The 26388-nt window shown below is 55.0% G+C and overlaps 2 protein-coding genes and 1 long non-coding RNA gene across 4 annotated transcripts; 1 reads left to right on the forward strand and 2 right to left on the reverse strand.

Moving 5' to 3' along the window:
- Positions 1 to 62: 62 nt before the first annotated feature.
- Positions 63 to 15124, reverse strand: SPRYD3 (SPRY domain containing 3). Of its 2 annotated transcripts, none has more exons than XM_067696684.1 (11): positions 15004 to 15124; positions 13243 to 13389; positions 12159 to 12234; positions 11573 to 11697; positions 11134 to 11269; positions 10059 to 10244; positions 3218 to 3367; positions 2730 to 2787; positions 1995 to 2114; positions 1737 to 1909; positions 63 to 1418 (listed from the first exon to the last, which is right to left on the reverse strand). In XM_067696684.1, exons 2-11 carry the CDS (start codon positions 13377 to 13379, stop codon positions 1284 to 1286), a joined length of 1296 nt encoding a protein of 431 aa, XP_067552785.1. In that variant the 5' UTR covers positions 13380 to 13389; positions 15004 to 15124; the 3' UTR covers positions 63 to 1283. The 2 variants fall into 2 exon arrangements, with proteins under 2 accessions (XP_067552785.1, XP_067552784.1); XM_067696683.1 differs by lacking the exon at positions 15004 to 15124 and adding an exon at positions 14875 to 15000.
- A 4358-nt stretch (positions 15125 to 19482) lies between these two features.
- Positions 19483 to 21600, reverse strand: LOC137201960 (uncharacterized). The gene is made up of 3 exons (XR_010932416.1): positions 21118 to 21600; positions 20687 to 20805; positions 19483 to 20387 (listed from the first exon to the last, which is right to left on the reverse strand). It is a non-coding gene; the product is annotated as an uncharacterized lncRNA (long non-coding RNA).
- An 815-nt stretch (positions 21601 to 22415) lies between these two features.
- IGFBP6 (insulin like growth factor binding protein 6) lies at positions 22416 to 26346 on the forward strand. Its single transcript, XM_067696685.1, has 4 exons — positions 22416 to 22894; positions 25028 to 25167; positions 25324 to 25443; positions 26029 to 26346. The coding sequence occupies exons 1-4, from the start codon at positions 22567 to 22569 to the stop codon at positions 26149 to 26151; spliced, it is 711 nt and encodes a 236-aa protein (XP_067552786.1). The 5' UTR covers positions 22416 to 22566; the 3' UTR covers positions 26152 to 26346.
- The last annotated feature ends 42 nt before the right edge of the window (positions 26347 to 26388 follow it).

Here is a 26388-nt window from a genome sequence, read left to right on the forward strand (position 1 = left end):
GCCTGGTGAGCAAGTGCCCTGGGCCGTCCCCTGTACTGGAAAGGATTCCCCTGTCCCGGCCGTACTGATAAATATGGAAACTCCATCTTTATTGGCTGTATAAACATCTCTGGTCTGTACATACATTTCATACATCATAGTGCAGGGCCTGAAGGGAGGGCCGAAGGGGAGGCCCCAGCAGCACAACACCTCACCCCTTTTCTCAAAGCCCTGCCCACTCTGCCCAAACCAAGGCCTCTCCCTCCCAGAAGTCACTGAGGAGGGGACAGGGGTCAAGCAGCTAGGAGACCGGAGGGCTTGGTGCGGAGGACACGTTAAGCGCTAGAATCAAACACTGAAGCGAAACAGGCAACTGGCACAGGCAGCAAGCAGGGGCGGGGGCAAGGCAGGGCAGGGGAGCGTGGGCCCCGTGCCCTCGGGCTCTCGCTAGGGCTCTGGGGTCCCGCCCCCACCACATGGGAGAGACAGGCTCTGGAGTCTCCGCCTGCCACCCCAGGAACGAGAGAGGGGTGCCAGAGGTGAGCCAAGGAGGGCAAGGGGGAGACAGGAGCAAAGGCCCCAGTCCCCCGATTTGACAGCCCCTCTCTCACCCCATCAAACACATCATGGACACCATCTACGTGTGTACAGCTGGGGGAAGCCAGAGACTCGCATTCTCGGGGGGACTGTGGTGCCTGAGCAGGCAGTGAGGGAGGAAGCTGGCTCGCAGGGGAAAGAACGGAGACCCTCGAGTAGTCTTCTCGGGACACCAGTCAGTGGAAGGAGACAGAGGGCCCAAGAGAGCGCCCCCCCAGCCCAGCCCGGGGGGGATGACAGCGGCAAGTGCTTCACACGACGACGAGGAAAGGAAACAGGAAAGGAGATGAGAAGAGGAACCCTGTGGTAAACAGAGGACGGGGTGTCCTGCTCCACCCTTGCCAAGCCTCACGCCCAACAGCAGCTGAGACGGGCGCTCACTCCTCTCCCCTCACACGGGCCAGGGTGGGAGGGGCACGCGGGAGCCCACGGCCAAAGCCAGTGGGCCCCACCCATGAAGCAACACCATCCTTTGGGCTGGTTCCTGTCCAGCCAGGAACTCTCGCCCAGGGACTAACAACAGGGGCAGCACCAGGTCAGAAACATGGGCACAGAGGAGCCTGGCAGGGGCCTGATCCGGTAGGGCAGAGGGACAACACACCCCCTGGGGCCTGCTGGGTAAGCAAATCCTCGGGGCGTCAGGAACGGGATACCTGGCTCTGCAAAGGGCGAGGAGAGGGAGAAGGGGCAGGTCCAGGGGAGAAGGCCTAGCCACTCAAGGGGTGCAGATCCACTTTGACTTTCTCCCCACAGCTCAGCATCCCAATTGTGGGGAAGAAGCCCCCAGAAGGTACGACAGCATCCTTCTTCCCAATGATCTTGCCATTCCGAGTGAAGAAAACCTGGGGGTGGAAGAGAAAAGTGGGATAGGCAGGCTCTAGCCTCTCCTCTGAGGATGCTGGAGCTACGCAGGCCTGAGCCGCGTCACTCCCAGCTCGCACCACCGTTGGCGAGAGACAGAGGGCGATGCAGGAGGTGACCACGAGAGGGCGTCCCGAGGCCGGAAACCGGCCTCCCAGCCAGTCTCCCCACTCAGCAGCCCCACACCCACCGCAGCCAGGGCTTCCCCTCTCCCCTCCCTGGGCTCCGCTTTTTGTACTAACACCAGACCTCACGGAGGCCCAAGACCCCTAGTCCAACCCCAGACCCACCCCACTCACCACCACCTTCTTGCCCTCATGCTCCTGTTCTATCTCTTCCCCATCATCTTCCTCTTCCTCTTCCTCCTCTTCCTCTTCCCCTTCCTGGTGCAGGTACATGACGTTCCGGACATTCCGGACAGCTCGGGCGGTCGGGGACAGGATCACTGTGTCACAGCTGTCATCACTGTCACCTGGGGGCCAGGAAACCTGAGCTCCTGTGGTACTGCCCCCACCCTCTGCCCGACCAGCCTGGTTGGCCATGGTCACCCCACTCACCCTCACTGTCCAAGATGTAGTCCCGGGGGAACATGATTCCACAGCCCATGATGTCCCCTTTGTAACAGCGTGGCCCAAAGGGGTCCCCCACACCACTGCCATGGAAGATCTTCCCGTCATCTGTCGGGGGAGGGGAGAGGACACACACCTGAGGGAGGGGCCGACACCCTACAGCCCCTAGAGCGGCCCCTGCTTAAGGCTGAAGTGTCCCTCCCTCCCTCGCTGGCCCTGAGGAAGGGAGGAGAGAGAATGAGGGCACCAGATTAAAGAGAGACGCACAGCTGTCCCCTCAAGGGGCTAAGGGAGAAACTCCCTTGGGAGCTGGTCAGAGAGCGGGGGCCCTCGGGAGGGGAGGGAGAGGCGGGACCAGGAACTCACAGCCCCTCCTTTCTAAAGGAAGCCCTAAAGGAAATCAAGCCGATCCAAAAAAAAAAGAAAATGCAGAATCTGCAGGAAGGGTGCAGAGGGAGCCAACTCAGAGGCCTGGAATGTCCAGTTTGGGCCCAGATCCCCCACCCCTGTTCTGCTCCCCTGGTTTTTTGGGCTGGGAGGAAAAACACAGATGAAGACAAAGCGCTAGCAGCTTGGGAGGGGGAGAGCAGAGAGCGGCAGGGGAAAGTCTCTCGGGCCAGATGCTGAAGGCGAGGCCCCTAGTGTGGGGTCAGGGAAATGGATGTCCCTGTGCCCCTATACCCCACCCCACCCCCAGCTTCCCCAGGGCAGCCCCTCACGCACCTGCATGGTAAGCCACAGACCCTCTGCTCCAGCCAGGGTGCCTGTTCTTGGGATAATCCTACACCAAGACAAGAAAAGAAAGCTGTGGTACCTCGCACAGGAAAGAGGATGCGAGAGTGGCTTACGAACCACTTCTGAAACAAGCTACGACCCAGATGGCTGCTCCCACCCCGGCAACCTCACCCCTTCAGGCACTGGAGGTCGCAGGGGAAGGTGGGAAGGTGCTTGGCTTTCCCAGCCAGGGCTGCAGGCTGCCCCCCACCCCACATCCAGGCCTTGGTGCGTGTGGTGCGCTCACGACCCTCTCTCAGCTCCGAGGTGACTTGGGGTCTGTGCCCTCACACGGCAGGCACATACGGCCTGTTCTGTCTCGGGTTAGACCTCCCTCTGCAGCCCAGCCCCTTGATCTCCCCAAGAGCTCCGGGCCCCGGTCCAACAGCCCCAGAGCTGAGCAGCTCCACAGGCCAAAAGCCAGCACTGGCGCCCACCTTCCGGGCCAGCCCCAAGGCGATGTAGCATTTCTCTCCAGGGTCCACGATCTCCACTTCGAAGTAGTGGCTACGGGTGCTCAGCGGGTGCCGGGCCTGGGCCAGCCCCACATCCACGATGCTCTTGCCCTTGCCCAAGTACTCCAGTAGCTGTGGGGGAAGAACCAGGGGTGGGGGGCAGGCTAGCACCCCACCCCTGGAAACCTGGTTCCAGGGCCATCTGGGGACCAGTTTTCCTGGGTCTCACAGAAAGCCCTGGCCGAAAGGGAAGGGATCCTGGAGGCACAAAGTGGGCCTCAGGGTTCCAGGCAGGCATGGGAGAACAGGGATGGGGGCAGGGGCGTGGAGGTGGCAGCACGAGCAAGAGGGCTGAGCCCCTGCTAAAGGCTGCGCCCACCTGCCTACCGAGCCAAAAACCCTCTCCTTGCTGTGGGGACCCGGCGAGAGCAGCACAGCGATCCAGATGGCCGAGTGCCAGGACCACACAGGGGTCTGTACACTCTGCCATCACTTCCCTCAATCACCCTTCCAGGAAAGGGCCACCCAGGGGCTCTGAACACAGAGAAGAGGAGAAGCAAAGGCTAGGCTGAGAGGAAGCCTGATGGCTTTCTCAGGGTGCCTCGGGCGGATAGGGAGGATGCAGAGGTTAGGGGCCAACTCCAGACGTCCGGGGGAGGGGAGACGAGCCCAGAAGCCAGTTCTGCCTGGGATGGGACTGATATAATTTCTCAAGGTCTTTGTTTTACTTGGCTTTGAACAGAGCTGTTTGTAGCGGGGTCGAGGGGAGCCAGGGAACCGAGGACAACCAGCTCTTCTCCTTCATTTAATGCGAGGGAGGGGAGCAGGCAGAGAGAAGCTAGAAAGGCAGGCGTTCCTGCCCCCAGCTCCTCACGGCTCTTTCAAGCTGGAGCAGGGGTGTGGAGGGGAGTTGACTGATGGGCTCTTGGGGCTCTTCGGCCCCACAGTGATCCTGCCTGGGCATGATGGGGCGGCAACCCCCGATCTGGGAGGATTTATTTATCAGTTGTCATGGTGATAGTAGGGCTGTGACTCAACCCCATCCCCTCTTTCCCCCACCCTCAGCATCACCTGGGATTCCTTAATCCCTTTTTAATTAACCAAACTGCCCCTCAAGACTTTCTTCTACCCTCCCACCCCTCCGGCCCTGAAGAAAATTCACTCCCTGAGGATCTCCTCCACTTATCCCTGGCAAGCCTCGGGACGCTGGCCTCTCACCCCACAAAGAACTCCTGCCTGAACAGGAAAGGCATCACACTCGCCTGCACCAGTGCCGAAGCCTCCATGTGTCTTCAGCAGAGGCAGGCGCTGCATCCTCAGCAACCCCTTCAGGGAGGCAAGAGAGGGACTCGGCCCCCTTCTCAGCCCTGGATCCCCGAAGCCCTGTCACCTCAAGCCCATTCTCCCCTCCTCCCCAGAGAACTGGAGGCGGGGGACAGGGGGCACCAGGAGAAAGGCCAGAGGTGTACAGGAGGCCACCTAAACTTTCTTCTCTCCTTCCTGCAGCCAGGACCATACATGTTTCGGGCTACACTGGCTCTGTGATATTCATTCTCCTAGCCCAAGTCTCCATTATCTCACACTGCTTTCTTCCATCAGAAAGGGGTCCCCTGCAGGTGGTCTTCTGATTTACTGGGTATTATGAAGGCCCACACTGTTTACATTCTATTTCTGGTCCTCTGTATGTTCTCGGCGTGGCCTGGGTTCCTCCTCTGCATCTCTCCCCACACGGCCCGGAGGGATGTGGTATGATGCACATTAACTAACATAGACTCCACCCAATCCGAGCAGCCCCCAGCCCAACCTCTCCACCCTGCATTGCAGAACTGGGTGGGGGATCCCACAGCTGCCCTTGACCCACTCCATCCAACTGGCCTCTGCATAGGAAACACAGTGTTCTCCACTTCCAGAGCCAAGAGACAGCAGACCCAGATCCTGATCCTTGGGAAAAACCCGCCCAACCATTCCCTCTGCCTCAGCCCAGAGGAGGGCAGGCTGCCGGTTTGTCTGTGGATAGGGTGGGGATGGTTCCTTAAGCTAAAAGGCCAGGAGGATGAAACACACTAACGTGGGACTCTAAAGCCCACTCCCCAGCCCGCAGAGCAGCTCAGACAGGCTGCTGAATGCCTGGAAGACTAGGGCCATGCACAAGCCACCTCTTCAAGAGAGGAACCACCCACCCCTTAGGGTGTAAGCCCCTGGATTCATCTGTTCCTCTCGCATCCACTCTCCTGCCCCTGGGCAAAGTCCTCCCAAGCCCTGGGAGCCTTCTCAGAGCACTCAGAGGAGCAGGTAGGGGAGAGTCTGGCCTCCCTGATAGATCCTTGCTTGAGTGCACTCCTCCCCTCCTTAGACTAGGGCTGGTAGAAACCTAGAGATGAGAGGTTTAGCACCTAGAGTCTGAGCTGCTAGAATCTTGATGCTGGTCCCTCAATCTGTGCCTCAGGTGCCTCTTAGTTTCTACATTTTTTTGGCCATGGCACAGGGCTTGCGGGATCTGAGTTCCCGACCGGGGATCGAACCCGTGCCCCCTGCAGTGGAAGCATGGAGTCCTAACCACTGGACCACCAGGAAATTCCCAAGATACTTCTTAGTTTGAAAGAGAATCAAACAGACCTGGGTTCAAATCCTAGCTCCTATTACTTACTAGTGACTAAACTCAAGCAAGTGACTCTCACTTCTTCAAGCCTCAGATACTTCATCAGTAAAATAGGGGTGCCACTACCCGCATCTCCAAATATGGGCGCGATGAAGTGAAGTGAGTGTCAAGGGCTTAGCCTGGAGCCTGACCCCCGGTAGGTGACAAATGCACACGTCAGCCTTTCCCTGGCTCAGGAAATGGGGGTGATACTGGGGTATCCCAAAGTTCCCATGCTCCCTAGACATTAACAGTCTACAACGGACTGGGACTGCCAGTCACAGAGAAGGAAAGGTTCTCTCACCTCAGCCCTTACCCCCAGCTAGAACGCTCCCTTGGGCTCCCAGGACACTCCTCATATGACTCCATCCCAAGGGGCCAACTGTCTTCCTCCCAGTATTTCTCCTCAAACAATACCCCCAATCAACAGGCATGCTCCTTTACATCTTTGGTGGGGGTGGGGAACTCTTTCCTTAAGGCTCCCAAGACCCCCTCCCCACCCCACCTCCCTCCACACACAACGGAAGCCTTGAGAGGCCAAACAGGTCAACTCCACAGAGCGGAGCTGCAGACCAGAGTGCAGAGAGCCTCCTGCACCCCGCCCCCTCCCTCATACCAGTAGCCCTTCTCAGCCTCCTCTCCTGCTGCGACCCGCCCTCCTCCTCTTGCTAGCAGAGACCCTAATCCCTCTTGACAGCAGCAAGGGAGGACTCAGTGCCCGGAGGGCCTAGAAGCAACTGAAACACGAACCAAGAACATGCTCCCCACCGGCCAGCTCAGGCCCCAACACGGTCTCCTCCTGGGTTGGGCCCGGGGGGGACCCCTGAGAGGGTGGGGCCTCATTCACCCCACTTTGTGTACCAAGGCTGTTGCCCCGTCACTAAGGAGTTGTTAGAGGAGTTATGAACAGAAATGAGAAACAAAGACAGAATGAGTCTAATCCCCCAGCCCTAACTACTGCCCCCCCTTGACACATTACCTCACTGTGCAAGGCCTGGGGACAGGAATGAGGGGGAGCACCCCACGCCTGAGCAAACGCAACAGCAATTCTTCAGCATCCCGGAGCTCAGGGAAGGGGGCGCTCTTTAGGAGGGGAAAGTGAGGCCACAGGAAGCAGGGAACGACTTCCCTCTGGAAAGAGCCGGTCTGTCTATATATAGATCCTCAGATCAAACAAACACAACTAAATATTAACAACTCTCGAATCTAGATAGTGGGGATACAGTGGGTGTTCACTGTGCTATTTTTTCAACTTTCCTGTATGTTTGAAACTTTTCATAATGAATTGCTGGAGGAACAAAAAGGGTCAGGAGTTGAATTCACTCTTCTGTATGGGAAGAACCAGTGAGAAGGGAGAAAAGAGGATAATTGAGACTACAAAACTGGGAGAAAGGGCTATAGGAGTAAAAGAATTCCAAGGTAGCCAAGTAAACTCACCTGGGAGGCCCCTGGCTAAGCCACTAGACGGGAGAAATCCCCAGGGACATGGGAGTTTAAGCCCAGGAACTCTGGATTCACCTTATGAGAAGCGAGTAGGAGAGATTGGCTACAGAAGAGTGGGCCTGGGCAGAAGGCAGCAGCATATATCAGGCAGTGGAAAAAGCTGGGGTAGGGGTCAAGGAATGAATATCTGGGCTTAGTTCTGCTGCTAATTCGCTGTTTGACATTTGATCAAGTCTCTTCACTTTTCTCTGGGACTGCTTTCTCAGCAGTACAAGAGGATATATGGGAATGTCGGGCAGTCACGACAACTGGGGCGCAGGGGGTGGGGGTGGGGTCGGAGCTACCAGCATCCTGGGTCTGGGAACCAGGGATGCTAAATGGCTTGCACATCAAGGAACTGTCTCACCTAAGATGCCCACAGTCTCTGCACTGAGAAACCTGGACAGGATGGCATCAAAGCCTCCTCCAGACCTTTATGGTTCTATGGCGTGTCCTCCTGGGAACATCACCTGGGGCAGGAGACAGGCTGCAACAACAGCAGAGGTCTGAGGTCTCAGGGAAGGGCTCCCCACAGAGGGGGACATAAAAACAGGAAGGGCAGAGAGGAGAAGCAGCTGTGCTGGACATCTTTAGAAATAGGAGGCACAGGCACAGCCTAATGACCTCTCCCAGGCTCCTCCAGGCTGACACCACTCTGACTGCTGGATCGGAAATACAGTGGATGGTCAGAGGGACAAAAAGGATGAGGCAAGAAGGTCAGGAGGCAAGAGTGGATGGGGGGCCGAGGGGCTGGCAGAAACTGGGTAAGTCACCCTCATTTGAAAGATGAGGTAGTTGGCAAGACTAGAAGAGAAGCCTGCGTCCCTCAGGAGGCTCATGCCCACGGCTGGCCCAGAGAAGCAAGTGCGCAGGGAGCAGTGTGCCTACCCTGGCAGCTGTCCCCAGCTGGGGTGCGGGTTTGACAGAAGAGCTACACTGAACAGCTTAAGTCAAGAAAGAAAAAAATCCTTAAATGTGTGGCCTGAGGGCACTGGGGGAAGGGCAGGGAGGAAGGAAGGCTATTTATAAATGTCTACAGGATTCCGCATCAATTAGAAAAGACTGCCTGGGAGGAGCAGGGAGCAGAGTCGGGACAAGTCCAGGCAGGGAAAGGGTGCCAGGAGAAAACTCTTGAGGAGAGGTCAAGGATGAGCTGGAGCATCGCCCTGGCTCAGCCCCAAGCTCAACTCTGCAGATGCCAAAATGATGGTGGAAGGGGAAAGGAAAGGAGGGATGAAGGTCAGGGAGTGGGCATCTGAGGCCTCCTGGACCCTAGTGCCAGAAGGGGGTGCAGAGTGCCCGAAGCTGCAGGAGGCCACACTTTCTGCCATTTTCCTTGTGTTTGACTCACCTTGAACTCCAGAGTGGAGAGCCTTACTCATAATCCACCCACTCCCCCCCCACCCCCCCCCACCCCCGCTGCTTCTGTTTTGCTATCAAAGGCTGAGTTGAAAACAGCCTGGGTTGGGGTGAGAATGCCAGAGGGTGGAGGAAAAGGTTGAGCCGGGAAGGAGGGAAGGAGCGAGAGGGCCGCAGAGGGACAATTCGAAGTGGAAGGCCCGAGCAGCCCACTAGAGGTCAGGGCCAGACCCCTAAGTCAGCATCCATTCACTCCCAAACCAGCAAGAGGCACAGAGGGTAGATATGAAGAATTTCCCTCTCTCAAGGTCCATACACTTCCCAAGAAAGTTTAAAATCTAGGCAGGGGACTAAAGCAGGTATGGTGAGGTGTATAAAAAGGCCAGCTTTGGAGGATCAAGGACTCTCACTGAATCATTATCTGCCTCTATTCTCATCCTCTATAAAATGTAGGAAGGCAGAAGAGACTGTCATTGATGCTTACTCGAAAAAGAACTCAAAGAACCTTCCCCAGCATGAGTGGGATTTGTGACCACACCTGCTCCACAATGCAGAGAATGGAAAACTGTGCTAGCTGGGCTGGGATCAAGCCAAAAGGGTGTTCCAGGCATCCGGCCTCCAAGTCAGCCCAGCCTCTCAAAGGCAGGCGTGCAGGGCAGCAGCGTGCATGGGGTGGGGGGTGGGGGGCCTGAAGGAACCAAAGAAGGCAAAGGAAAGCTACTGGCTACTGCTCGTTCCTAGGGTTAAGCAACTAGGCTGAGCTCTCAAACAAAGGGAAGGCAGGAAAGAGGACCACCGCTAAGGAGAACACAGATCTGGACTCAAGAATCATGTCAGGACGCCAGGTTCTCCTGACAAAATTCCCACTTTCCAAAACGCTACAAAAGACCCTGTCTTGGGACTTCCCTGGTGGCGCAGTGGTTGAGAATCCGCCTGCCAATGCAGGGGACATGGGTTCGAGCCCTGGCCCGGGAAGATACCACATGCCACGGAGCAACTAAGCCCGTGCGCTGCAACTACTGAGCCTACACTCTAGAGCTCACGAGCCACAACTACTGAGCCCGTGTGCCGCAACTACTGAAGCCCTCGCACCTAGAGCCCGTGCTCCACAACAAGAGAGGCCACCGCAATAAGAAGCCTGTGCACCGCAATGAAGAGTAGCCCCCGCTCGCCGCAACTAGAGAAAGCCCGCACGCCACAACGAAGACCCAATACAGGCAAAAATAAATAAATAAATAAAGTAATTTTTAAAAAGACCATGTCTTCACTCCCTATTCTAAGCAATCCTGACATGCTTCTGTGGACCCCGGGATTCTGCCCAGCCCTACCCTTCCCCTTACTTACAGTTCCGCAGACTCTGACGTCGTGCAGCCGGCCCCACTCGTCCTCGTAACTGTCCACCATCATGACACTGTCGTCCTCGCGGCCCAGCTCAGCGTTCAGGTGCAACCGCACCTCCTCACCCAGGGAGTGCATGCCCACTGCTGGGAACAGCCCATCGGGGGACATGGGCATGATGGTGGAGCCCACCTGCAGCGGAGGGAGGGGAAGGAAGGGAGGGAGCTGCCGCCTGGCTCACCTTTCCACAGCTCATCTAATTCTCACAAGGGGACTTCTGAGATGATGCAACCAGTCATCATCACACACGCTGACAGGGAGCAAAACAGAGGTACAGAGAAGCATAAAAAGCTGCTGAGTACTCCTAGCTGAGCAAGGTACCCACGGAGCTAAAAGGCAAACACAAGTCTCTTGTCAACCCCCCCCCCGCCCCCCGCAAACACTTCAGGTACGCGTGAGTGTGGACTGGAGCAGGAAAGTGCTGAGCATAGGTGCTTAAGGAAGGAAGACCACTAGGCTGGCCAGCGGAGGCCTGAGAAGGCAATTTCTCAGGGTGGGAGACGGGGCTGGGGAGAAGAAGAAAGAGAGCTGGGGTCTCTCCTATTTGCTCTTATCCCATCCCTTCACCATCACTAGTCTCTCTCTGAAGAGGGAAGGAAAGAAGTGAAATAAGGAACACGAAACACAGAAAGGACATATCCCCAAAAGCATTCAAGTCAAAAATCCCAAGAGGACCTCCAGCTTATGCAGCCAGGTCATAATCTCCCCATCTTTTTTTCTGCTCAAAACCTTCCCCCATATCACCAGTTCTGTCCCCCACAGTTTCTGCCCCTCCTCCGCTGCACAAACCTGCCCCTCTGCGTCCATCACCTGGGGAATGTCCCAGCTTCCCCTGGGTGTGGGGAGCATCTTCTCCTACGTGCAGGAGACCCCAGGAGAATCTGAGGCTGAACTGAAGAAGATGGGAAATAAGCCCGTGGGGCCCTGAGCAAGCCCCAACTAGCAGACTCTTTCTTATTACTCACACAAATCCCTGGACAGCTTCAAGCCGTTTAAATCCCACTCAGGATGTCCCACTTACCCGCTTCCCATTTTTGGTGAAGAAGATCTGGGCAGTCTGCACATCAAAGGACACTGGCTCAATGCCACAGCCAATCCGGTCCCCGGAGTTGCACTTTGACCCAAACTGGCGGCCCTTGGCCCGGCCATTGTACAGCCTGTGGACAGAGCAGCACAGACACAGGACCCGAACCCGGCTTCCCAACCTCTCCCCAGTGCTCCTGCTTCCATCACTCCACAACGGCATCGACCTATGTTCTCGGGGGAGCTCCACCCTCCCCTTTAAGTCTGCAAACCTCCAAGGGTAGCCAGCAGGCCACCTTCCTGTCCCTATCAGAAAGGTCTATAAAAATACCCCAAGACCAGTGAAGGAATAGCCAAAGCCACCCTGAGGCAGTCCATTATATCCAAGATTCCCAAATCCGTAGGAAAGGGGTCGGGTTCCACAAAAGGCAACTCACTTGCCATCATCAGCATGGTAGGCTACAGAGTCAGGCAACCAGCCAGGCTGGTGATCCAAGCTGTAGTACTGAGGGACCAGTCCCACAGCAATGGTACCCCGGACCCCGCTGTCCACAATAGACACCTGGAGGGAGGAGAGCAGGGCACAGTTAGCAAGGAGGGGAGTTAGACATCAAAGGGGGCTGAGGCTCAAAGAGCAAAAGACAGGGGAATCAGAGAAAAAGTCAGGACACTCAGAGGGAGAACTGGGGAAAGTGGGCGCCCACGTTACCACAATTACTTAGAAAACAATTTCCAAGCTATGGAAAAAGATGGGAGATGGAGTAGATGCTGGGCCTGGGTTAGGGGGTGGGAAAGGACATGGGTCAAAGTCTACCTAGGTGAAGTGCAGGAGAGCAGAAGGGACAGGGTGAAAGGACTTTAGGGTGTCTCTCAGATTAGGCACCATGCTATCCTGGGCCCTTTTCCCAGCCAACAGGATAATCCTGATGGAAAATGTAAAGGACCAGTCAAGAACCCAGTAAAAGAGCGCCTTGGAGCTTAACCATCTCACCCCCTGCTCTGCCCACCCCCTGCCTTGATCACCTCAAAATAATTGCTGTCCTTTGTCAGGGGTCGAGAAGCCACGTAGCAGCCAACTTCACCAGAGTTTCCATGGTAACTGAAGGAGGAATGAAGGGGAAGTTCCATTAGCAGCCTAGTCCAGGGGTTGGGGGGAGGGCCTCAGCATCCCCAACCCCCACCCTGTGAGGGCCAGCACAGAAGAGAATCCATCAGGCCATGCTTCAGGACGTCTGCACAAACACCATAACAAGATACTTGAGGTCACCCACCCCACCCGCCACCTCCAGCCAGGGCCCAGCCCACACCAGACCAATGCAAGCCTGGCTTCTTCACTGCCGGTGGGGAAGAGAAGGCGGAGCCTCCCTCAGTTGCCTATTAGGGGTCTCACAACCCTGTCTAACCTCAGTCCCTCATGCTGCAGCTTCGGCCCTTTTCCTCTGGCTCTGTCCTCGGTGGAGCAGGAGAACGGCTGGTCTCTATCCTCGGGACCAAAGCCCTTTGCAGATTGGAAGACAGTTACTCAGTCCCCACTCCTCAGCTTTCTTGTCTCCAGGCTAGATAGCACTACTTCCTCCCCCGCTTCCAGTGACAACTTTGTGACAGAATTAGACTCGGATGGAGTCAGGGGAAGGTTCAAGCCAGAAAACAGAGCGAAAACAAACACAAACACACAAACCAAAGGGTTGGAAGGCAGTAAGCAGGATGCACTACAGGACTGTCCTTCACAAAACAGGAAATCCACTGCCTTTGAAATGGCCATTCTTCACCGATCCCAACTACAGAGATGCAGGCAGGAGAGCCCGGCATCGCACAGACTCACTGGAGTCCTTTCAACAAGGCAGCTGGGCAATTCCGGAGACCCCAGCAGCCTCCATCTCTGACATGACTGCTTCCAATGCAGACCAGGACAGAGGGACCCACAGACACAGGCAGAGGGGGGTGCGGGGTGAAGAAGCATATACCACTCCATTCGGAAAGGCCTCCAGGGTTTACAGCATACCCCTCGCTGTGCAATGCAGACAGTCCTCTGCCTTTGCAAAAGCCCCTTGTCGTCTCTAAGATCTGGCACAGAAAGGAAAATGTGGAAGCACTCCCCGAAACTCACCTCAAAGTGTCTCCATCTACAAGAATGTGCTTGAACCTCTCCTGATATCGGAAAGCTCGGACCTCTCGAATCTCCCGGATCCGCCGGCGCCAATTCAGAAACCGGTAGTGCAGGTTGAGGTCATCCATCTTGTTCATGAGAACAAACCTGCCAGGGGGAGAAGGAGATTGAGGAGGAAGAAGCAAGGCGCTGAGCAAAGTACCTCAGCCTGTTCCACCCAGAATGCGGAGAGGACACTGGACTTGAAGCCAGTTGCCCAGATTGACCTCAACAGTCCCCGCCCTCATCCTTTCATTCAGCAAACATTTACTGAGCTCCCACTATGTGCTCCTACTGTCCTAGGTGCTAGGGATACAGCTGTGAACAAGATGGATGGGATGTCTGTTCTCATAGCACTTCCATTCTATTGGGGGAGGCATGACAGCAATAAACAGACACGACAACGTTAGACAGTGAAGGAAAAAGCAGAGTGCTCTGATAAAGAATAATGGGGTGAACTCTATGAGATGAAAAGGTGACAGGCACGTAACAAGCCCAAGAAAGAGCATCCCAGGCAGAAGGGACAGCCAGGACACAGGTCCCGAGGGGCAAGGCAGTTGGCATGGTAGGAAAATAGAAAGGCCAGGTGGCTAGTGTGTAGGGAATGGGAGGGAGGGAGAATGTACCAGAAGAGGATGGAAGGAAGGTAGGGGCCAGATCAACGCCCTACAGACCATGTTAAGGAGTGTGAATTTTATTTCAAGTGTGATGGGAAAGCTCTGGAGGGTTTTATGCAAGAAAATTGTATGATTTTAAGGTTTATCAGATCGTAAAGCTCATTCAGGCGGTTGGTTGGAGACTAAACTGATCCCATAAGAGGCAAGAACAGAAGTGGCAAACAATTAATTAGGAGGCTGCTGCAGCTGTTCCAATGAGAGATGGCATCCCCAAAGATGGTAGCAGTGAAGATGGAGTGGAGTAGGATGACCCAGGTATTTAAACCACTAACAGCGCTAACATATGAATGAATGAATGAATGAATGGACGAATTTTTCCCAAAGCGACAAAAAGGGGAGGTACTTTCTCTTCCCATCCCCCAAACCCTTGGACAAGGGTTCCATCCAGGCCTGACTGTGCCTTGCACACAGCAGGGGCTTAGGAAGCCTCGGCTAGGCTGAATTCAATCCCAATGCGCATATTACACGCGTCTGCAGTAGCTACAAGCCACCGCGTGACCAAAAGGGTAGGCAGCTGTGGGGCAGCCCTAGAATTGGCCTCCTTGGCACTCGGCCAGGGGGCTCGACCCCAGGTCGATGTTGGCGCCCAACCTAGGGGCATCTGCTTGCCTAGAACCCCACAGCCTTGGCGCCGCCGATACGCGGCCGCACCGGGCCCCGCCTCCACCCCGGGCACAGCCCGATCACTCAGACGAGACCCGGGGGAAAGGGGCCCTAGCCCGTCAGTGTGACTACGCCCAGCCTCCCCAGGCCCTGCACTGGGCCAAGGAGGGTCCCCAGGGAGGAAGACCAGTGACCAGAGCGCAAGACCCCGCCCCTGACTCCGAAGCCTCCTCCCAGGACCCCAGCCTCCCGCCTCAGGCTCCGTGGAGACCGACCCGAGGCCTCGGGGACCCCGCCCCCGATCCCCGCCTACCGGGGCCGCCGCGTCCTCCTCATCCATAGGCCTCTGAGCTCCGCTCACTAGCTCTTCGGCCGCCGCCACCACACACATCCGGGTCCCCGCCCTTCCAACGGTCCCCGAGACCCGCCCCTTTCCACCCACCCCGGCCAATCTGCAGCGGCTGAGGACAACAGGCACCTGCAGAAGCCAATCGAAGGACGCAGGCCGGGTCGGGCGCGGCCCGGTGAACGCGGTACCTAGTGCCGGGTAAGGGGCTACTAAATACGGGTGTGGAGAGGGTGGGAGGCGGCGACGTGGCAGCGTGGACGCCACACTGGGCGCCCTGGGCGCTGACTGGCCGGTCAAGGGGCGGCTCCCTCCGGGCGGGGTGGGCGGGGAAGGTCGCTGCGCACCCACAAATACTGCGACTGTTGCCTCAGCGGTCGTTCAGTGTTAGTCGTGAGGCTAAGAGCTTTGAAGGAATGTCCTTTTAATCCGTTCAACAACCTTATGAAATGAGTCTTATTAAATCCTTTTTGTAGATGCAGAGCCTGAGGCTGGCCTCCACAGTTCGTGCGCCTGTTAACATATACTTTGTATTCTCCCGAGCTCCATTTCATGTTACCTTTCCTTCATTCTAGGCAGGGCATTCCCTTCCTGGAGGAGAGAACTTCGGATGCAAAAAGCAGTGGCATGAAACGGCACGCTGTTCAGGAACAGAGGGGTTGGTGTAACTTAAGGAAAGTTAGGCTGGGGCCATAATGTGAAGGGAAGAAAGATACTGACATTTATTGAGCACCTACTAAAGGGTGATTATTGCCGTTCTGGGGAGAACTTACCCGGTTCCTCCCATCACCGAATTTCTCTATTCCAGATAGGAAGGTTTTCCCTCCTCTGTATTCTTTTTTTTTTTTTTAATAAATTTATTTATTTAGTTTTGGCCGCATTGGGTCTTTGTTGCTGTGCGTGGGCTTTCTCTAGTTGTGGCGAGCGGGGGCTACTCTTTTGTTGCGGTGCACTGGCTTCTCACTGCGGTGGCTTTTCTTTGTTGCGGAGCACGGGCTCTAGGCATGCAGGCTTCGGTAGTTGTGGCACGTGGGCTCAGTAGTTGTGGCTTGCAGGCTCTAGAGCGCAGGTTCAGTAGTTGTGGCTCACGGGCTTAGTTGCTCCGCGGCACGTGGGATCTTCCTGGACCAGGGCTCGAACCCGTGTCCCCTAGCATTGACAGGCGGATTCTTAACCACTGCGCCACCAGGGAAGTCCTCCTCTGTATTCTTATACCATGTCGTTTGCACCTCATTTGTAGCACTTATTACAGTCTTGCTTTTATTATTAAAGTAACTTCTGTTTGTAGATCTGTCTCTGCTGGACTGTGAGCTCCTTCAGACCCCTGAGAGCTATCCTATTCTTATCATAAATAGGTGCTGTACAAATGTTGAATGAAATGGAAGCCATCCTCTCCTATACTATAAACAGTGGCCACTTGGCATAATGGAGATAAGGTGTCAGAAATAGGTGTAGACCAGACATTAGGAAATCTGGATTAGAACCCCAGATCTGTGACTGACATTTACTTGTCATGTTTCCTTAGGCTCCTTAATCTGGGACAGTTATTCAGTCTTTCCTGAGGAGTAGATGCCAATTATCTTGTTTAATATCCCTCAGTTTCATTTTAGCTGATACTTACTCATTATTAGATTGAGGTTATGCATTACCAGCTTTATCCAGATCTGTGATTAATTTTGAGTTAATTTTTTTCTTTTTTTTTTTTTGCATATGGACGTCCAGTTTCTCCAGCAGCATTTGTTAAAAAGAATATCCTTTCTCTACTGAATTCCTTTGCACCTTTGTCAAACATCTATTGAACAAGTTAAAAAGAAAAACAAAGTGTTTAAAGAAAAGGAAAAAAATTAATTTACTGTATTTTTGTGGGTCTATTTCTAGGCTCTCTACTCTGTTCCACTGATCTGTTTTTCTATCTTTATGTTTTGATTACTATACCTTTATAATGAGCCTTGAAATCAGGTAGTATAAGTCCTTCAATTTTGTACTTTTTAAAAGTTGGTTTGAGTTATTCCAGATCCCTTGCTTTTCTATATGAGACAATCAGCTTGCCAATTTCTACAAAAAAGGCTTCTGGGATTTTAATTGGGATTACGTTGAATCTGTTGATCAATTTTGGGAGAACTGATGTTTTAACAATATGGAGTCTTCCAATCTATGAGGATTGCACTGAAGTCTCTTACTCTAATCCAGTACCACAGGGTTCATTCTAGCCTTCCTCCCTACTTCTCTCTGACAGTGAGAAACCCAATATCCATTACTTATTTGCTCAACCCCAGTACATATTAAGCAGTTGCAAAAATTTTAATCCATGAGAAACAAATTTATCAACTAGAGTACAGTGTTTATGTAGAGTGTAGAGTATGCCATTACATTTATCTTTAGCCTTACAGTTTCCAGTCATAACACTGTTTTCCAAATTACTTAAGTCAGCACGTTTTTTTTTTCTCATCCCCTCAGTGTGTTTTTGTCATACATATATAATACATTTAGATTCACCTGTTACAGTCTGCATTCTATCCTGGAATACCCTCCCATCCCGATTGGTTTTTTAGGTGTTTATTAAGTGTGTGTTGGATGGACAGATATTAATTCTAAGCTCCTTGGGAGCACAATTCCTCCCTATTTATGTCCATATAATGTAGTTACATCCACATAAATAAATGCTCTATCAATCACTGAATATATTTTTATTCATGTAATTACCAAAAAAAGCAAAACTCAGACTCCCAGTTATTATTTCTTCTCCACTAATGATTCCCAACTCCCAACCATCTGGCTGACTCCAGCCCAGTCTAGAAAACTGCTCTGCTCCCTTCCCAGTTCTCCTTTCTCTGATATCATTGGGACACTGGGAATCTAGACAGAACAAATCATGCACACACATTCACACGCATGCCTCTTTCCCCTCATCTCTGTTACACAAAGAGGTGCTTTCCTATCTGAGATGCCCTCTTCCCTCTTCTCCTAAACTCTTTTTTTTTTTTTGGCCTTGCCATAAGGCATGTGGGATCCTAGTTCCCCGACCAGGGATTGAACCCCGGGCCCTCAGCGACGATAGCACCAGGTCCTAACCACAGGACTGCCAGGGAAGTCCCCTAAACTCTACTTTAAAGCCCTATTCTCAGGACTTCCCTGGTGGCCCAGTGGTTAAGAATCTACCTGTCAATGCGGGGACACGGGTTCCATCCCTGGTCTGGGAAGATCCCACGTGCCCTGGTCCTGGAAGGTCCCACATGCTGCAGAGCAACTAAGCCCGTGTGCCACAACTACTGAGCCCATGCGCCACAACTAGTGAAGCCCGCATGCCTAGAGCCCATGCTCCGCAACAAGAGAAGCCACCGCAGTGAGAAGCCCTTGCACCACAACGAAGAGTAGCCCCCGCGCGCCGCAACTAGAGAAAGCCCGCACTAAGCAACAAAGACCCAACGCAGCCAAAAATATAAATAAATCAATAAATAAATAAAAATAAATTTAAAAAAATAAAGCCCTATTCTCCGGGAAACCCTCTTTGGTTTATCCTGGGGCCAGGTTTCCCTTTCTTATTGAACTCTGACCACACTCCGGCCTCTCAGTCTCTTTGGCCTTTACTTGGAGAACAAGGGGGAGAAATAGGAAAAGAGAGAGGAGGGGTTAAAGGAGTTGGAGAGCCACAAGACCCCCTGGGGTGGGTGGCCTGGGCTAGCTCAGAAGTAGAGGAGCCTCCAGAAGAGTTACAGTGCGCCCGCTTCACCTCTCAAGGCCCTCCCCCAGGACTGCCTTTGCTCCCACCCAAAACAACAACTTTTACCTGTATCAATTCCGAACTCCTTATATGAACTGAGAGCTGGGGGGTCCAGAGGTGAAGAAGATGTGGGGCTCCTGTTCTCAAAACACTCAGAATCTGAGACTTCCCTGGTGGCGCAGTGGTTAAGAATCCGCCTGCCAGTGCAAGGGACATGGGTTCGATCCCTGGTCCGGGAAGATTCCACATGCCGTGGAACAGCTAAGCCCGTGCGCCACAACTACTGAGCCTGAGCTCTAGAACCCATGCGCCTAGGGCCGGTGCTCCGCAACAAGAGAAGCCACCACAATGAGAAGCCCTTACATCGCAACAAAGAGTAGCCCCCGCTCGCTGCAACTAGAGAGAAAGCCCGTGCACAGCAACGAAGACCCAACGCAGCCATAAATAAATTAATTAATTAATTAAAAAAAAACCCAACACTCATAATCTAACTGGAAAAATAAGACACAAGAAAAGATAAGCAAAAATTTAAGATAGCAACACAACAATGTGGATGAATTAAAAGAAAGGCAGACAGCTGGCTGAGCAGGTGGGGATGAGGTGGGAGAATTTGGTTGTGGTGAGAGGAATGGTGGGGAGAATTTCATCCTTATGAGCTAAAAATTTGGAGTTCAGGGGAAGAAATTACCTCTGGGCACCACACCTTCCCTTCCCCTAATCTCAGTTCAGACTCAGAGATGAGAAACTGCCAGGAGGTTTTGGGGAAGGTGATCCCACCAGATGGCTGAACCACAGTGTGCTTCCCGGGCCAACCGTCCACAGGGTCATGATTGGCATATGAGAGCATGGGTCCTTGCGGGGAGGGGGGCATGGAGTACCGCCAAAGGTCTTTGAGGAGGAGAGAGTCACAGGAGCAAGACCAACTGGGAGGCTGTGTGTGGGACAGATGGCAGAAACCAGAGGCTGGAGACCAGCGGAGGTTATCGCAACAGTTCCCATGAGACCCACACCAGACTTAGGCCATGTCATGATGTGGTCATTAAGCCTCCTCTCTGGTGCTTTCTGTCTGTGGACTGTGCCACTACTTGTCTTTCCTCAGACTCAAAGCTCAAAAGGATCCAGGCAGGCCCCCTCCTTTACCCCTGCTTGTCAAAAGGAAGTCAGCACCTCGGGGTGCTGTGGATTTGGAGGGATGGGCTGGGTGTGAGAGATGCCGAGCATAAGGGAGCAGCACGACAGAGTGTAACCTGCAAGAGGAGAAGGAAGTCCTGTCAAAGTTTATTTATAAAAAGCCTAAAGGGCTTCCCTGGGGCGCAGTGGTTGAGAGTCCATCTGCTGATGCAGGGGACGCGGGTTCGTGAAGATCCGAACCGGGGAGATCCCACATGCCGCGGAGCGGCTGGGCCCGTGAGCCATGGCCGCTGAGCCTGCGCGTCCGGAGCCTGTGCTCCGCAACGGGAGAGGCCACAGCAGTGAGAGGCCCGCGTACTGCAAAAAAACAACAACAAAAATAAATAAATAAAAAATAAATAAAAATAAAAAGCCTAAGTAACAGCCCCAGCTGTTTAGCCTTTTCACAGCCCTGACAGAAGCTTTCCTCAAACTCTTCTCTCCACAGAGGCCAGACAGAGTCCCAGAGTGTGTGCACCTTGGCCCACACTCCATCCTGAGCACGCACCATGCGCTTCCTACCTCTGCTCTGGGTGCTGAGGTGAAGGGCATCCCAAAGGGAGGGAAAGCAGAGTTCAAGAGTCTCAGTCTGCGAGAAAGAGCCTGGTTAGACCCCAGCACTGACAGCACAGCTCGCCGCTCTGGACATCCATACTGGAGGCGTGGGGTCGAGGCAAGAGCAGTGCTGGGGTGGCGGGTGGGACTGGGCTGTGCCGTGGCTGTACTTAGACTGCGTGGAGGGACCAAGCTGGGCAGGGGGTAGCAGTAAACAGGGGAAATCTGTAAGGGTGGCGGTGGTGATGTGGGAGGGGGAAGGGGGAATTCGGGAAGGCAGCGGTAGATGTGAGAGGCTAGCAGAGTATTGGGCTTCTCTGCAATATAACCTACCAAAGAATACAAACTTCTTTAAAAAGCCACACTGGGATCCTGCAGGGAGTATGGCCAACTCTTCCCCATCTCAACTTTCCACAGACCTTTCCATCTTATTCAGAAGCAGCAAGATGGAGCTGAGGAGAAAAGCCCTAGCTAGAACCATGTGCAGGGCAAAATAAATCGTGATAAGGACGGAGGGACAGGATGGAGCTCGCTACCCTGGGGTCAGAGCTTGGAGGAGGAGGTCCCAGAGCCTCCAGAGAGAGGAGAGCTGCTCCTCCCACTGCCCCAGCAGCCACCCCCCCACCCCCCCACCCCCGCCTGCCCAATCTGCGTCACAGTCTCAGGGCTACTGGAAGACGCTGCTCCCCAAATGCTGGTTCTAGGGTCCCAGGGTAGCCCTAGGGGGCGGGCTGGGAGTAAAGTTCTTTTTATTTTGTATTTACCTAAAAGTTCAGGAAGGCCTTGCTTACATTCTTGCTTGGAGGACCAGAATTTAAACTTAGTCACTGCCCAGAGCCGTTGTTTTAGGAAAGAATGAGATGGCCGGTGTTGCGTAACCCAGAGCTGGGTGGGTGTGGGTTGCAGAAGGAAACGGTCCTTCTTCCTCCCTCTAGGAAGGAAGGCTCAGCTAGGAGTCTCAGATGGGCGGGGCAGTGCCTGGAGAAGGGCGGCCAGGGGTGGGGAGGTGGGGTAGACAGACCAGCGTGTGAAAGCTCGGGGAGCAGGCAGACTGAAACACTCAGACCAGTCACCATTCAATCCCCCTGGGTAGAGCACAGCCTGAATAATCCAGAAAACCCAAAGGGTGGTACTGGGTGGGTGTGGAGTGGAGGACAGATTCTGGGAAAGGAGAGGAATGGAGGGGTGGGCTGACCTGGATGAAGGACAGCGTGGGTTGGGGATCTGCTCTCTGGCCACTGTCCCTAAGAGCACCCAGAGTATGGGTTCCTCTAATCCTCCCCCCCGCCTCTCCCCCCCGCCTCTCCCCCCCCCCCCCCGCCCCGCCACTATAATTTCAGCTGGCCAGTCCCCCGTCCCTACCTCCCAGGTGTTCAGCTAGTTCTGCGGGCACGCTCCGCCCCCTGCAATCCCTCCAGACTCCCATGGCCCCAACACAATGCTAGGATTTCTGACAGTTCATTCAAGGTGTGCTTCCGCCTCCCCCCACCTCACCCCTTGCTTCCCCCAACCCCTTCTATCATCTTACCCAAGTCTGGCCCCCAGTACCCGCCTTCCCCTGTCATATCTCAGGGAGACCTTCTCTTGCTCCTGCCTCAGCTTTGCTCTTCCTCTCCTCGCCCCTGGTTTACTCTCTTCCATCAGCGGTCAGTTCTCCCAAGACCCCACTCTCCGTCGTCTCCGCCTTTTCTCTCTTTTCGCCCGCACTCCTCTCATGACCCCCACACCATCCCTTCTGCGTCCACTTAAGTCCGCCATCTTCTCACTCCCCATCGGAGTCCCTCCGTCTCCTTCATCCGCCACACATGTACCCGAACTGGATTTCAGGTTTCCCCTTCACCCCTACTGCCGCTTCTACCCCTCCTGCTTCCACCCCTTCCCACCCTCCAGGGCCTCCAGCCAGCTGTCCAGCTCCCAAAATCCGGGCGAGATTCCCGGGAACAAAGCAAGAAAAATCAGAGTAATTTGGGAAGTAAACAGAAACCGGGAAGGGAGGAGGTAGAGAAGAGTGGGGAGGACCCAGGTGGGGGGGGGGCCTCTCCAGTCCCACCCAGTTTAGGGAATGCCCCTGCCTTCTCCACCGCACCCCCCCTTCACCTGGCTCTTAAAGGGCCCGGCCCCTGCCGGCGGCTACTTAAGGCAGAGGGGCGGCGACGGGCAGCAGCTGCGCTACGACTGCTCTGGGAGGAGTGGACGGGGCAAAAATCTTGACCATGACCCCCCACAGGCTGTTGCCGCCACTGCTGCTAACTCTGCTGCTCGCTGCCCGCCCAGGAGGCGCCTTGGCAAGGTGCCCAGGCTGCGGGCAGGGGGTGCAGGCGGGTTGTCCAGCGGGCTGCGTGGAGGAGGAGGATGGGGGGCCGCCGGCGGAGGGCTGTGCGGAAGCTGGGGGCTGTCTCAGGAGGGAGGGGCAGCAATGTGGGGTCTACACTCCAAACTGCGCCCCAGGACTGCAGTGCCAGCCGCCGGAGAAAGACGAGGCGCCTTTGCGGGCGCTGCTGCTGGGCCGGGGCCGCTGCGGCCGGGCGCGCGCGCCCTCGGGTGAGTCCGCGCCCCGCCCCTGCCCCGCCCACGTGAGGCCCGCAACTCTGCCGGCAGGGTCCGGGAGGGATGCGCACGGGCAGCCCTGCTATGAGGGTCCTGAGATTGACGCTTCCTCCTCCCCAATCCTGGTGGGAGGTACATTTTAGGGGCTGAAGGGGCCAGTGCGGGGAGCTTCTAGGAGTCTGGGGTACGGCTGGGGGCCCTAGGGATGAAGCAGGGAGATGTCTGAGCCCGCAACCCTTTTTTGCCCCGTCAAAAAGGGGTTTCCCTTGAGGGGAAAGGGAGGAATGGAAGGGTTTAGGGACGTGCTGTATGCCACAGAGGCCCAGCTCCTTCAGCTCTAGACCCCCAAGCTGGAGAAAGGACCCAGGCATTGTTACCAGCTTCCACTTGGAGAAAGAGGGAAGAGAACTCCAGACTCCCAAATCCTACACACACTGAGAAATATCTCCTCTTAATATCAGGGTGTCCAAAGCACCCGAACATGGGGTGGAGAATAGAAGATGGCTCAGATCCAGAGCAGTTTCACACTAGACTAGGGTCCGATGGTTGGCGCTGGCCCTCCCCACTCCCCACCCGGAGCGGGGGGGGGGGGGGGGGGGGGATAGAGGTGGGAAAAGAAGGAGTCTGCCAAATCAGGGTTATGATTTAAAGCTTCTCAGAACCCTCCAGCCACCCCACCCCACCCCACCCTAATCCAGAGAGGAGAATAGAAGGCTGAGTCATTGGGTGGGTGGGACAGAAGTGAGTCAGAACCTGAAAGATGGGGGGCAGCAGGGAGATGGGAAGAGGAGGAAATACAAACAGCCCCCACCCCAGGGGCATCTGAGCTCCCAGTTTTTTCCACAGGGAAGGATGGGAAATCAACTTGGAGTTTCTTTCAGTCCTAAATGCCTGAGTCCAGGCTGCTAGGGGTCTTCCTGGAAAGAGGTGGTCTGATTGGGTCAGAGGAGGCAGCTGGCAGCATGGTCGCGGTAGGATGCTGAATAGGGGGAATGAGGGGCAAGGTCTGAGGAGTGTGGAGGAAGAGGGATCGGACTCAGGATTGCAGAGGAAATGGTTCTTGGCTTTTGAGTAGCAGGCAGATGGGAGCAACTTCAGGGCTCATCATATCTCATTTTACAGCTGGGGCAAATTCCAAACAGTGCCCGCTCCCCTCCCTGTCTTTTCTTTGCCCTGACACCCTGACTTTCCCTTCCCATCCTGAGCCTTCCCCAAACCCCCCCAGTACAACGTGTGAAACTTTCTCCAGAGCCAGGAGCTGCCTGCAGGTTGGAAGCCGCTCATTCCTGCACCTTTGCAGCCTGCCCGCCTTCTACCTCCTGGTTAAGGGCTGAATCACACATGCTCCTGGGACCACTGGGGTTGAGCTGGGCTGAGTCTCAGGGGACCAGAAGGGAGAGGCCCCCACTGCAGTGCCCCCAAAGTAACCATGTCTCAGCCCTGGGAGGGGTGGGCTGAGTCACAGCAGGGTCACAGCGGGGACACACATTCCACTTGGGTCCCTGCTGACCCCCTCTCACCGCCATTGCTCTTCTGCCCCATCTCCCTGGCTTGGTGCACCCCCTGCTGGCCTCTGGTAGAACAGCCCGGTCTTTTCACCCAAAGCCCCAGGCTCCTCAATCAATGAACGTATTGATTTTTGCTTTCCAAAGTGCTTCTCCTTTATAAGCCTTAAAGCCTTAGTCTGCAGGGGACTTCCCTGGTGGTCCAGTGGGTAAGACTCCATGCTCCCAATGCGGGGGGCCTGGCTTCGACCCCTGGTCTGGGAACTAGATCCCGCATTCATGCCACAACTGAGAGTTCGCACGCTGCAACTGAGAGTCCGCATGCCACAACTAAGAAGCCCACATGATGCAACTAAAGATCCCGCATGAAGAAACTAAGACCTGGTGCAGCCAAAATAAATAAATAAATAATTTAAAAAAATACTAGTCTGGGGATATTATCATGAAAGGTAATATTACCATCTGTCAGAGAAAGAAACTGAGGCCAGGAGAAGGTAACAGTGGAGCCAAACTGTAAACCCCCTCACTACTCTGAAAGCCCCGCTCGTTTCCGCTCGGCTCTGGCCTTTGACATCTGGTTGATTTCCGGCCTCGTCTTCCCCATTCCCCATTGTGGCTGTAGGGGAGAATCCTAAGGAGAGTAAGCCCCAAGCAGGGACAACTCGCCAGCAGGACATGAACCGCAGAGACCAACAGAGGAATCCGGGGACCTCTACCACTCCCGCCCGGCCCAATCCTGGGGGCGTCCAAGACACTGAGATGGTGCGTTTGGGGCTGCAGGGAACGGGAGGGGTGGAGAGTCCTGGAGATTCCCATCTGCGACTGCTCCCTTGGGCTTGGCCGAGTCTTCCATCCCAATCCTGGGAGCCTGGCTGGTGGGGCCAGCAGGCTCTGCAGCAGAGCTATCCCTTCCTCCAGGGCCCCTGCCGCAGACATCTGGACTCAGTGCTGCAGCAACTCCAGACCGAGATCTACCGCGGGGCTCACACCCTCTACGTGCCTAATTGTGACCATCGGGGCTTCTACCGGAAGCGGCAGGTGAGGCCATTCCTCTCCTCCCTTGGTCTATCAGTACAAGGGTCCTACTAGCAATTGGGTAGGGGGGCTTACACAGTTGCATAAATAAGACACTTGCCCTGCCCTTAGGGCTCTCCCAACTTTAGGGCCCACACAAACATAGAGAATAACCAACCACAGCTATGGGAGAGGAGTTAGACTATCTAAACAATGCCTAACTCAGAGGTTAGACTATCTAAGCAATGCCTAACTCAGAGGTTCACAAGCGTGAGGAGCAATCAGAATCACCCAGGTGTGAACACAGGTGGCTGAGCCCCGCCCACAGAGCCTGAAAATTTGCATTTCCAATGCGACCTCTAGTGATGCTGATGCTGTTGGTTTGGAAACCACACTTTGAGAACCACTGTTCTGGCCTAGAAGAACAGGCACAGTTTGGTGGGTGGAGAAGAGAAGCCATGCAAGGGAACCCAGCGGGGCTTCGCTGTCCCGAGAACACTCAGATGTTTCCACACTCAGACTCAGGAGTTGACAGCCTGTCCCCCAACCCACGGGGCCCCTCCCATCTCTCCTGGGCCACACCTCTGATTCTTGTGCCTCTCTCCCCAGTGCCGCTCCTCCCAGGGGCAGCGCCGAGGTCCCTGCTGGTGTGTGGATCGCATGGGCCAGCCCCTGCCCGGGTCCCCAGACGGCGATGGAAGCTCCCCCTGCCCCACCGGGAGCAGTGGCTAAGGCTGGGTGGGAGGCTGCATGGCCACTGGCAGGAGCGTGGGGCTATCATCTTGGGTTATTTGTTGAGTGCTGAGTAACTCAGGGGCCCAGAGCCCCGCACTCCACCTGCAGGCCCTGCCCCATTGTCAGCCTCACACATGGAAAGATTGTTGGTGTTGGCTGGGGGTGTTAATAAAGCTGTGTTGGGGGTCTCTGGCCTACGTCTCTGTGTTCACCTCTCACACTGTGGAGTCCCTG

Source organism: Pseudorca crassidens, chromosome 11, assembly GCF_039906515.1.
Source record: "Pseudorca crassidens isolate mPseCra1 chromosome 11, mPseCra1.hap1, whole genome shotgun sequence".
NCBI classification, from domain to species: domain Eukaryota; kingdom Metazoa; phylum Chordata; class Mammalia; order Artiodactyla; family Delphinidae; genus Pseudorca; species Pseudorca crassidens.

Bases quoted from the DNA above. Each gene is read 5' to 3' on its own strand.
- SPRYD3 (XM_067696683.1), bottom strand. From the start codon at position 14,897: ATGAGGAGGACGCGGCGGCCCCG. The intron at 2,788-3,217 runs GTGGGCGCCAGT...GTCTTGGTGTAG, and splicing joins CCTTGGGGCTGGCCCGGAAG to GATTATCCCAAGAACAGGCA. The intron at 2,115-2,729 runs GTGCGTGAGGGG...CTCCCCCGACAG, and splicing joins GTCTGTGGCTTACCATGCAG to ATGACGGGAAGATCTTCCAT.
- IGFBP6 (XM_067696685.1), top strand. From the start codon at position 22,567: ATGACCCCCCACAGGCTGTTGCCGCCACTGCTGCTAACTCTGCTGCTC. The intron at 22,895-25,027 runs GTGAGTCCGCGC...TTGTGGCTGTAG, and splicing joins CCGGGCGCGCGCGCCCTCGG to GGGAGAATCCTAAGGAGAGT. The intron at 25,444-26,028 runs GTGAGGCCATTC...CTCTCTCCCCAG, and splicing joins GCTTCTACCGGAAGCGGCAG to TGCCGCTCCTCCCAGGGGCA.